Raw genomic sequence first — 12848 nt, 5'->3', positions numbered from 1 at the left:
ATAAGGAATTGTTTAAATCATCCTAGATTTGAAAACCCTTTCTTTAGCCGAATTTTCTTAAATTCTTTCCTAGGTTTTCTAATCCTTATAGAATCCGAAAATCACATAAAAGAACCTTGTACCACAGGTGAGGGGAAGCTTACATCCTTTTCTCTTGTGGATCTAAGGTATGGTGGAGAAGAAGTAGCATCTTCTTCTAGTTCCTTTCCCTTGATTCCTTTGCTAAGTCCTCCTTGAATCTTAGGCTTTCTTAGGGAAAAACTTGGCTTTGGGGCTGAAGATGGAGGAGAGGGGACTGTGGTGTTCTCGGTGAGGGAGAGGATGAATGAGAGAAAATGAGAGAAAAATAATTTTCTCTTTTCTTGCTCTCTTTTATGTTAAGGGGGAAGAGGTAGCAAACTTAGTTTTTGCTTTCCTTCTCCCTTAGCCATTTTTTCTATTTTATTTTTATTTTTATTTATTTACTTATCCTCATCATTCATGGTGAAATAAGGGGGAATGAATCCCCTTAATTAGCCTCTTTTATTTTCGGCAAGAGAAGAGAGAAAGAGGGAGAGAAAGGGAGGAAGGCAAGTTGCCTTTCTCTTGCTCTTTTCTTGTTTTCTTTTGGCTAGCTTTTACTCTTACCTTTATCATGAGTTTCTCTCCTTTGCTATCAATATCTTCTCTCTATCCCAATTGGTTTCCACTAATTAATCCTATGAAATATAATATAAGAGGTTCATGGTTTTTAATCCTTGACCTCCTCTTCTTTTTATTTCATTTTATTTCTTTTTGCTTAAACTCACTTCCTATTATTTTTCTAAGGAAAAATCCCACATTCATATATTTATCTTACAAGATTAGTGGGTATTACAAAGAAAGACCTAGTGGATCAAGAATTGGACGTCAAATGGATAGACTTTTCACTTGAGGGGGAGCATGTGGTCCTTCGTTTGAGGGGAGATTGTTAGGATTGCAAGGTTGCAAATAAAGTCCCACATTGAAAATACATAGGTAAGATTATAGACTTATAAGGAAAAGATATCTCTATTTGTAAGAGACATTTTGGATAAAATCCAAAAATAAAATCATGAGGACTAAGGTTCAAAGTGGACAATATAATACTATTATAGAGATATCTAAATTTCTTCTGTAAGGCCTCAGGAGTGTAACTGAGGAATTTATTTATAAAATAAATTAAGGACACATGAGCCCTAAATAAGGGATTGAAGTTATATAATTTTTTTTTACAAAATTGAAGAGAGCTCTACCTGAATTTTTGTAAATAATTCATACCGCACGTTACAATAAAATAGAATTATGGGATTTAATGGAAACATAAGGGAAATACCTTATTTAAGTTAGTGATGATTAATCTTAGTTAGCCTAAGTTAAAACAATCAAAACCTAAGTATAAAAATCCCTAGGTTACTGTGCCGATTCACTCTTCTCCCCTTCACGCGCTGTTTCCTCCAAAGAAGTCGCCGCCTGCCTCGCCACTTTCGCCAGCGTGACGGAGCGACAAATCCGTTGTGTCCGAGCTTCGGTCGGGCGTCGCACGGTGCAGACCGGTAGAGGCATTGAAGGAGAAAGGCAAGTACATTCTGTTTATGAGGGTATGAGATTCAGATGGAATGGATAAGCAATAGGAGAGATTTGTTCTAGGGTTTATTCAGAGGATGATCAGATTTATTGAGCTGCGATTTGGGGATTTTGAGGTGTTCTTGTTAGATCTTGTTTGTTCTTGTGTTTCACCCATTTTCTCTCAGATTTCTGCAGTAGATTTCGAAAGTTTCTCAAGAATGTTTGCTCTATGGGGTTCTTGGGTTAATTTAAGTTCTTGTAACAATTGTTCAGTTGGTTGCGAAGGGTTTGTTGGATTTACTGCAATGATTCTCTGCTCCTACGCAAGTCTATGGATTTCAGTGTTTTAGTGTGTCAATCGGTACACAAATGAATGTGGTTTTGGATAACTGAAGGTAGGATTGCAAGATGGCTCTGTTGCGTCTTGTTGAATCGGGTTTCTGTTTTGAGATCTTACCTTTTTCGCTTATGAATCTCTTTATTGATCGGATTCCTTGATCGATTTTGGTTTAGGTGGCTTACTTTGATGCTTTTGCCTTACTGGGTGCTAAAGATTTGCGATCGATTTCAGAGGATTTGTTTTCTTAACTATTTATTGATGATGTTCTTGGCTTAAGTGGTTAACTGTGAATAGGTGGATGGTAGTAAGCTAGCTAGGAGTCTTTTGTTACTAGGGATATGGTTAATGGATTGATTCTTTTCTTTGTTAATTGGAATTGTTCTTTCCTGATTTCTAATGTATATGGCAATATGTACCTTAATGAATGAAGTAGGATGTGCAAAGGGAGAGTTGCTCTAGTGCTATTAAACAATACAGTTAATGTGATCTATTTGAATGCTAGGTTAGGTTCAATAAATGATGTTTTGGTACTTATACCTATAGAAGAGTTATGCCAACTTCTGTTATTGATGAACGGTTGCTTATGCAGGAAGAAGGATTTCTAATATTGTTAGAATGAATTGTTAATTGTTTCACCTATATTTCCTTTGTACCAATTGGAATGTTAGTACTGATAGAACTATCTAGCTCACTTTTAGATCCTTTTAGTAGCAGATACAAAGCTATGTAGTTTCTACTTTTGGAATTTAGCTCCTGTACAGTATGATTTTTCTTCTATTATTAATTGCCATGTTATGTTAGCTTGCATTTTTTAAATTTCAGTTCATATTAGAAGAAATTTCATTAATACTAACAGCCATGTTATGTTAACTTTTACCTTTGAATTGTAGTATAGTATAGTAGGAATTTCATTAATGATAAATTGTCATGCTATGCTAGCTTCCATGTTTAAATTGTTAGTTCTCTGTAATAGGAGTTTCGTTAGTGCTGGTTATTTTGTTATATTAGCCTTTGATCCGGAAGTTTAGTTCTTTCACAGCTTGAAACTATCTGATGCTTTCTTATTTTTTTTAGATCTTGAAGTTATTGGTATATATATATACAATAAAAGGGATTAAGAGGTTAACTGGATGTATATGAACACATGTGGTGACAGTACGGGTTGGGTGCCCCGGGATGAGCTCCGGGGAGGGCCCTTCCAAAAGTGACTGGAATTGTATGCTATGACAGATACTATAACTCATGTGGGCTTCGGCCCTATGACTGCACTTTCACCTAAGAGGTACTTCTAGGGTCATGGACTGGACTAATAGACTGGCTCTAATTGTGATTAGAACAGTGTGGAATATACACCCTAGTTAACTAAGGAGGTTTTTATTTCTTCTGTGTGATACATCTTTCTTCTTTATAATGTAATCAACTTAGATAATTTGATACAGTACTGCTTTGGATTGTTTACTGGTCCTGAATGTCCTACTCTTCATATCAGTTTGTAATTGCTGGACTGTAGACGCATGATTCCTACTTACAGGTGAGGAAGATGTGACCCAGGATGGAAGGGAGGGAACGTAGATGGGGTAGTCGAGGAAACTAGATGGATGCATGATACTGTCCAGAAGTTCCAGGAGTGCCGTGTAGTTTTGGGTCTGTTAAAATAAAATTGTTACTGGAGTTCATGGTCTTATGTGTGATTCACTTATTTTTTTTGTATTGACCGATGGTGATGTTTCATTTACAGTGAGCATGATATATCTTGCTATGAGGGATTTGTTTCAAAATTTCAAGTATACCGGTCGTAATAAAAAAAATAAAATTTGCCTAAATTCTAGGGATGTTTGAGTTGGTATCAAAGTTGGTCACTCCTGATCACTTCCGAAGGACATCGTGCATATGTCATCTCGTCAGGAACTCGACTACTTCAACCTTAAGTTTGTAAGATTTATTATACTACAGTTCTGAATTTGACTGAGAACCTGACTATAATAGGAATGGTAAATAAAAGTAATGATGAATTTGTGATGGGTGATTCAGGGCATGGCGGCTAGAAGAAACAATGGTGAGGTGGGTGGTCAGAATAGTCAACTATTGATAGGGTTGACAACGCTTCTACAAGAGTAGAATCGTGTTCATGGAGAACAAATCCAGCAGTTATTGAGAGATAGAGAGGATGGACACGCACCTAGTTGCTCAACAGTCAGTGCGAACCCGGTGTATAGGCAGTTTAAGGAGGTTGGGCCGACGGAGTTTAAGGGCACCACAGACCCGCTGGTTGTTGAGGAGTGGATATGATCACTAGAGACGATCTACGACTTCATGCAATTCACATATACTGATAAAGTCAGGTGTGCCATATTCATGTTGCGAGGCGATGCATGCATATGGTGGGAAGGTACTCACTCTTCGATAGACCTGAATACCATGACATGGGATGGCTTCAAAGAAATATTCTATGGGAAGTACTTTACCACCGATAGAAGGTCACGATTAGCAAGGGAATTTCTGGAGCTCTGACAAGAAGATATGCCAGTAGCTGAGTATGTCAAGAAATTTGAAAGGGGCGATACTTCGTGCCCATGTTTGCAGGGAAACCGACTGAAGAACTGAAGCATTTCATAGAGGGGTTAAGAGCTGCAATTAGACATGATGTCAGATTAAGTCGAGTTACCACTTACAGGGAGGCTGTGGATCAAGCGTTGATGTCCAAGAGAGATCGAAATGATATGATCAAAGAAGCACATAATAAAAGGGTGGGATATCTGGGAAGAGATCAGCAGGGACCAAGTGGTAAGAAGCCTGTTACAGTTCCAACTCAAGGCAAGCAGCCACAGAAACAGAACCAGACACGACAGCGACCCCGGGGACCCTGACCAGCGGACGGTACAACTTCCAAGACTGAAGATAAAGTTCAGTGCCCCAAGTGTGAGAAAGTACATGCAGGACAATGTCTGATGGGTTTAGATGTTTGTTTCATGTGCAAGAAGATGGGGCATTTTGCTATAGAATGCCCACAGCTCAAGGAGCCAACCAAAGGGAGAGTGTTTGATATGACACAAGAGCAGGTGGATCTGGATTCGGCTATCATCACAGGTATGATCTCGGTCACCAACTTACCTGCTCATGCATTGATTGATTCTAGAGCTACCCACTCTTTTATATCTGTGGCATATATCACAAAACTGGGCATATTACCCGATCGAATGACTATAGGATACAGTGTTGCCTTACCATCGGGAGACGAATTACATAGTAATAGTATAGTAAGGAATTTTTGGATGATGATGCAACATTAGGCAGTGAATGTTGAACTCATCGTGTTAGAAATGCCAAACTTTGATGTGATACTGGGGATGGACTGGTTGACACAATACGAAGCTATCATTGATTGCAAACAACAGACAGTTAAGTTGAAACTACCTAATGATGAGTATTACGTGTTCAACGCAATTTCCGATAGGAGATGTCTGCATGTCATCACAGCATGCAGAGCGCAACGAATGATGAGAAAGGGGTGTGATGGATTTTGGTTAATATCATAGTCCAGTCTAAAAGGTGTAGACCGAGGCTGGAGGAGGTGGAGCTGGTACAAGATTTTCCAGAGGTATTTTCGGATGATATCATAGGACTGTCGCCAGTTAGAGTGGTGGAATTTGGGATAGAATTGATACCTGGAACCACACCCATGTCTAAAGCATCATACAGACTAGCACCCACAGAAATGGAAGAATTGAAAGAACAACTGCAGGAGCTACTAGACAAAGGTTTTATCCGACCAAGCGTATCACCATGGGGAGCTCCAGTGTTGTTTGTGAGTAAGAAGGATGGGACAATGCGACTATGCATAGATTACCGAGAGCTAAATCGAGTTACAGTCAAGAACAAGTACCCTCTGCCCAGGATTGATGATCTTTTTGATCAACTAAGGGGGGCAACGATATTTTCAAAGATCGACTTGAGATCTGGATACCATCAACTGAAGGTAAACGAGGAGGATGTCCACAAAACGCATTCAGAACTCGTTACGGTCACTATGAGTTTCTGGTCATGCCATTTGGACTTACTAACGCCCCTATAGTTTTCATGGATCTGATGAATCAGATTTTTCAGCCATATTTGGACCAATTTGTCATTGTCTTTATTGATGATATATTGATCTACTCTCATAATCATGAAGAGCATCGGTTGCATCTGTCCATTGTAACACCCACGAAAATTATAAGATAGGTGTATGAATATTATTTTTCCTTAGAGCATAGAAATGAAAAGAATAAGAGAAAAAGGGAAATAAAAACAAAAAGAAGAAATATAGAATAAGAAGAGGTGAGGTCAAGGATTGAACCTTTAACCTCTCACAAATGATGGAGATAGATTTATGAATGATAACCATTAGGATAAGAAGAAATAATTGGAATGAAAGGAATGAAAAATTTAGTTAAAGGAGAAAAGAAAACTAAGCAAAAGAGCAAGAGAAAACCAAGTTTCTTACCTCCTTTTCCCTCTTGGTTAAGAAAAGGGAGCAAGCAAAAGAAGGATTGACTACTTCCCTTCCCCTCTCTATTTTCGTGGGAATTAATGGAGTGAGGGTAAAGAGGAGTTGGGGACATGTCTCATTGGCAAGGGATAAATAGGATTAGAGAAGAAAACAAAGGGATTTAATTCATTTTCTTCTTCCTCCTTCTTCCTTCTCCATTCTCACCGAACCAAGAAACTCCTTTCCCCTCCTCATACCAATTTCTAAGTTAAGTTATTCTCCAAGAAAGCAAATTACCGAGAAGGAAACTTTAAGTTCTAGCCCTTACAAGCAAAGGAAACAAGAGAAGATACAATAAGAAGAAGCTTCCACTTTCCTTATCACTAGAACACCTTTTTTCTCTAAGGAAAACCACAAGCGAAAGGATGTAAGTTCCCCTCACCTGTGGTACAATAGCTCTTATTTTGCTATGAAGATTCGGTTGCATATAAAAAAAAGAAAGAGAAAGCTAAGAAAACATCATGAAGGAATTCTAACCAAGATAAGATCAAAGGAAGGATATAGAGAATGAAAGGATCTAGATTTAATATGTTTGAATATTTCTCTTGTAGCATGTATTTTATGGTAAGGATTTATCTATGTTAAAAATGTTTGGTAAAATCTAGATCCATGAGTATTCGGCCATGGTAAAAACTAAGGGCCTAGGAGAGCTTTAAGTTAAAACTAAGTATGCCAAGATCTCCTTAAGATAAGTCATGAAACTATTATGATATGCCATGATTATATGTTTAGTTAAACTCTATTCATGTCCATGGAGGTTCGGTTATGTTGGATTTTTTTTAAAAGCCTAGGAGAATTTAAAGCAAAATCTAAGATGCTCATGATCTCCTTGATGAAATGGCATGTAGCTAATCTAGTGGGCTCATGTTTATTGTTGTAAGGAAATTTAAATTCATGCTCTATATCATTCGGCCACTTCATGATTTAGGACTTAGGGAACTTAGAACCTAACTCAACTATGCTCATGTAACTCCTTGATATATATGCTATGAAAGTTGTTTAAGATTTCCATGTTTTTAGGACACTTGAACCTAAATTTTTAGTCCTATAGTATTCGGCCATTACATGATGTATAAATTAGGAAACCTAGAACCTAACTCAATTATGCTCATGTTATTCCTTAATATTTTTGCTATGAAAGTTGTTTAAGGTTCCCATGTTTTTAGGGCACTTGAACCCTAATTTTAAACCCTACATGTTTCGGCCACATCAAGACCTAGGGCTTAGGGAACTTAGAACCTAACCCAACTATGCTCATGTTATTCCTTGATATATATGATATGAAAGTTGTTAAAGGTTTCCATGCTTTTAGGACTCTTGAACCTAAATTTTTAGTCCTATAGTATTCGGCCATGTCATGATGAAAGACTTAGGGAACCTACAACCTAACTCAACTATGCTCATGTTATTTCTTGATATTTTTGCTATGAAAGTTATTTAAGATTCTCATGTTTTTAGGGCACTTGAACCCTAATTCTAAACCCTACATGTTTCGGCCACATCAAGATCTAGGGCTTAGGGAACTTAGAACCTAACTCAACTATGCTCATGTTATTCCTTGATATATTTGCTATGAAGGTTGTTTAAGGTTCTCATGTTTTTAGGGCACTTGAACCCTAATTTCAAACCCTACAAGTTTCGGCCAATACATGATGAAGGACTTAGGAAACTTAGAACCTAACTCAACCATGCTCATATTATTTATTGAAATGTTTGCTATGAAAGTTGTTTAGGGTTCACAAGCTTGAATGATAGTCTTTAACCCAATGCATGCTTGATAAGGTTCGGCCATGATAAGTTGTAAGTCTAAGTAACCTAGAACTCTACCTAAACTTGCTCATGATAGTTCTTATGGTATAAGAAGTGATGCTTGCTTAGGGTTCACATGTTGGGATGAAGTTTTCACCATAAACCCTAACCTATATGGTTCGGCCACAAAGAGATATTAGGGTTAGAGATCGAATTATATTTTCCATGTATCTTATATGCCATGATTGTAAGATTTCCATGCTTCTGTGTTTAATTATGCACACTTATGATCTATATAAGATGGAAACCCTTATGCTATGGTGTGTATTATTTATGATGAAGCTATGTGCAAATTTATGCATGAAATATATGATGTGCTGTGTGCCCAATTTTTGCATGAAATATATGATGTGCTGTGTGCCCAATTTATGCATAAAATATATGATCTGCTGTGTGCCCAAATCTTTACATACCATTATGATGAGCTGTGTGCCCAAAAGTCTATATGGTATGATATGATAAGTGACACGATGTGCAAGAAGAGATAAGAACCATGATATGTAAGAACATGCTATTTTACTTTATGTATGTCTTGTACCAAGGGTGGGCTCCATAAGCGCCCCGGGGTCGATGAACTAAGAAACGGGCCTCGTTAGGGATGGGCTCCTAAGTGCCCCTAGGTCGATGGACTAAGAAACGGGCCTAGTATGTATGCCTTGTAGGGTTCAAGACTTGCTACCTTGGACCTACATAGGACGCGCGCATTTATGTATGTGGTACAAGTCAGGGCCCTAATCATGTTAAGATTATGTTTAAGTATGTATATTATAAGTTTTCAAAGGACATATTGCATATGTTTTCATGATACATGGTTAGGAATTTACCTTGCATATACCTTATGATTATGTCATGATATTTATGATGATGTTATGATATGTCAGGGTGAAATTGATAATTTTGTTATGTTATGCCATGCTACTTTACGCTTATGTTATGATATGCTATGATATGCTGCATGATATAATGAATTGCCTTCATGTGTTATGTCTTGTGATTTTGATATATGTCATACGGTTTTTGTGAGTAGGAAAGGAACTTACTGAGCCATGAGTGCTCACAACTTACTTTCTTGTACTACAGATAAAGGCAAGGAATGGATGAACTAGGGGAGCAGCAGGAGGGGCTGGAAGGATGTGCGTGGTAGTGTCCTGGCTAAAGGAGAAAGACCTGCTTTTTGTTTAATAAGAACCATGCCTAGTTATGTTACTGCTTTATGACTCCATGACATTTAATTTTGTGTTTGGGCATTATGACTTACAAATCATGTTAAGTATGCTATGTGATTTCTATATGTCCAGGTGATTAGTCACGTTGATTCATATAGGAAAAAAAAAGAAGAAATGTTTCTAAGTTTTATAAATAAGACTTCCGCTGTAGTAAGTAGGTATGTATATGTATGTGTAAGTAACCCCCGTCTCCTTAGCAGGAGGGGCGGGGCGTTACATCCATCATGTTGCAAACTATGAAGGATGGACAGTTGTATGCAAAATACAGCAAATGTGATTTTTGGCTAGGACATATTCCATTTCTGGGGCACATAATCTTAGAGAGAGGTATAGAGGTCGATTCAACTAAAGTAGAGGCAGTCCGGAATTGGGCTACACCGAGGAATGCTACCGAAATTCGGAGTTTCCTAGGGCTAGCCGGCTATTACCGAAGGTTCATTCAGAATTTTTCCCGGATCGCTTTACTCCTGACCACGCTGACCAAGAAGGGGGTAAAATATGAATGGACGGAACAGTGTGAGAGGAGTTTTGAGGAACTGATAGAAAGATTGACGACTGCACCAGTACTCACAATTCTAGGAGGTTCTGGACAATTTGTGGTGTACACGGACGCGTCTAAGAATGGATTAGGGGTTGTGCTGATGCAGAATGGGAAGGTAATTGCTTATGTCTCGCGGCAATTGAAAATGCATGAATATAATTATCCCACCATGACCTTGAATTGGCTGCGGTCATTTTTGCATTAAAGATTTGGAGGTATTATCTTTATAGGGAACGTTGTGAGATCTTTACAAACCACAAAAGTTTGAAGTATTTCTTTACACAGAAAGAATTGAATATGAGGTAGAGACGGTGGTTGGAATTGGTGAAGGATTACGACTGCAATATCAATTATCATCCCGGTAAGGCCAATGTGGTGGCAGATGCTCTGAGTCGCAAGTATGCAACATTGACACAGTTAACCACCCAGTAACGGCTAATATCATAATTCCAGCAAATGAGATTGGAAGTGATAGCACCAAATGAGCAGAATAGTTTGTCAACACTGACCGTTAAATCCAACTTACTAGAACGAATCCGGATAGGCCAAGCCTTAGATCAGCAATTAACGGAATGGAAATGAAGGGATGAAGCAAAGGGTAGTAATATCTACTCAATGGTTGAAGGAATTGTGCGGTATAAGGGACGTATATGGGTGCCCAAGGTTGACTCACTCAGAGAGGACCTCATGATCGAAGCACATACCACTACGTACTCCGCTCACCCAGGGAGTACAAAGATGTACAAGGATATGCAGTTGCTGTATTGGTGGCTGGGCATGAAGAGGGGCATAATCAAAGTAGTCCACGACTGCCTTACTTGTCAGCAGGTGAAGGCAGAACATCAGAGACCAGCAGGACTACTAGAACTACTTCCGATTCCTATATGGAAGTGGGAGGACGTGGCTATAGACTTTGTGGTGGAGTTACCAACCTCTCCTAGGGGGTCTAATGCAATGTGGGTTATCGTGGACCGATTGACGAAGTCAGCACATTTCTTACTGGTAAAAACTACGTTCACCATGACACAATATGCAGAATTGTACATACGAGAGATAGTACGACTACATGGGATTCCAGCTCGGATTGTGTTGGATAGGGATCCAAAGTTTACATCCGGATTCTGGGAAAGCTTGCACCGCGGATTAGGTACACAGCTCACTTTTAGTACCGCTTTCCATCCGTAGATCGATGGTCAATCAGAACGGGTGATTCAGGTTTTGGAGGATCTACTACGAGCCTGTATGATAGATTTTAAAGGAAGCTGGGAATCGAAGTTACCACTGGTAGAGTTTACATACAACAACAGTTACCAAGGTACAATAGGTATGGCTTCGTATAAGGCGCTGTATGGATGGAAGTGCAGGACACCATTGCATTGGGATGAGGTAGGAGATAGAGCCGTGTTGGGTCCAGACATTGTGGTCAATACAGTCGATCTAGTTGCTAAGATTCGGAACAGGATGCTATCAGCACAAAGCCGACAGAAGAGTTATGCTGATCTGAAACAGACGGATTTGGAATTTGCAGTAGGGGATCTTGTATTTCTCAAAGTGTCACCGATGAAAGGGGTACTGAGGTTCGGTAAGAAGGGAAAGCTCAGTCCAAGGTACATTGGGCCTTTTGAGGTCTTGGAATGAATTGGGACTCGGGCTTATCGGCTTGCTCTACCACCGAGTCTGTCCGGAGTTCATAATATGTTCCACATATCCATGATTCGAGGATACGTACCCAATCCCTTTCACATGATTGGTCACACATCCGTGCAGTGGACACCAGATTTGTCCTATGAGGAAGTGCCGAAGCAAATACTTGATCACCAAGTCCAGAAGTTGAGGAACAAGGAGATCAGGATGGTAAAAGTTCTATGGGGAAACCAGCTGACGGAGGAGGCAATGTGGGAATCTGAATTGGATATGCGCAACCGCTACCCCGAGTTATTCGGTAAGTCAAATTTCGAGGATGAAATTTTTTTTAAGGGGGGAAGAATTGTAAGGCCTCAGGAGCGTAACTGAGGAATTTATTTATAAAATAAATTAAGGACACATGAGCGCTAAATAAGGAATTGAAGTTATATAATTTTTTTTTACAAAATTGAAGAAAGTTCTACCTAAATTTTTGTAAATAATTCGTACCACACGTTACAATAAAATAGAGTTATGGGATTTAATGGAAGCATAAGGGAAATACCTTATTTAAGTTAGTGATGATTAATCTTAGTTAGCCTAAGTTAAAACAATCAAAACCTAAGTATAAAAATCCCTAGGTTATTTTGTCGATTCACTCTTCTCCCCTTTACGCGTCGTTCCTTCGAAGAAGTCGCCGCCTCTGCCTCGCCACTTTTGCCAGCATGACGGAGCGACAAATCCACTGTGTTCGAGCTCCGGCCAGGCGTCGCGCGGTTAAGACCAGTAGAGGCATCGAAGGAGAAAGGCAAGTACATTCTATTTATGAGGGTATGAGATTCAGATGGAATGGCTAGGCGATAGGAGAGATTTGTTCTAGGGTTTATTCGGAGGATGATCAGATTTATTGAGCTGTGATTTGGGGATTTTGAGGTGTTCTTGTTCAATCTTGTTTGTTCTTGTGTTTCACCCCTTTTCTCTTGGATTTCTGCAATAGATTTCGAAAGTTTCGCAAGAATGTCTACTCTATGGGGTTCTTTGGGTTGATTTGAGTTCTTGTAACTATTGTTCAATAAGTTGCGAAGGGTTTGTTGGATTTACTGCAATGGTTCTCTGCTCCTACGTGTGTCTGTGGATTTCAGAGTTTTAGTGTGTCAATCGGTACACAAATGAATGTGGTTTTGGATAACTGAAGGTAGGATTGCAAGATGGCTC

The 12848-nt window shown here is 39.0% G+C and overlaps 1 protein-coding gene across 1 annotated transcript; it reads left to right on the top strand.

The window, feature by feature from the left end:
* The first annotated feature begins 11336 nt into the window (after positions 1–11336).
* Positions 11337–12023, top strand: LOC121979577. The gene is made up of 2 exons (XM_042531574.1): positions 11337–11579; positions 11778–12023. Exons 1-2 carry the CDS (start codon positions 11337–11339, stop codon positions 12021–12023), a joined length of 489 nt encoding a protein of 162 aa, XP_042387508.1.
* The last annotated feature ends 825 nt before the right edge of the window (positions 12024–12848 follow it).

The sequence above is a fragment of the Zingiber officinale genome, chromosome 5A (assembly GCF_018446385.1).
Source record: "Zingiber officinale cultivar Zhangliang chromosome 5A, Zo_v1.1, whole genome shotgun sequence".
Lineage (NCBI taxonomy): Eukaryota > Viridiplantae > Streptophyta > Magnoliopsida > Zingiberales > Zingiberaceae > Zingiber > Zingiber officinale.
This window is presented reverse-complemented; position numbering and strand designations above follow the sequence as displayed.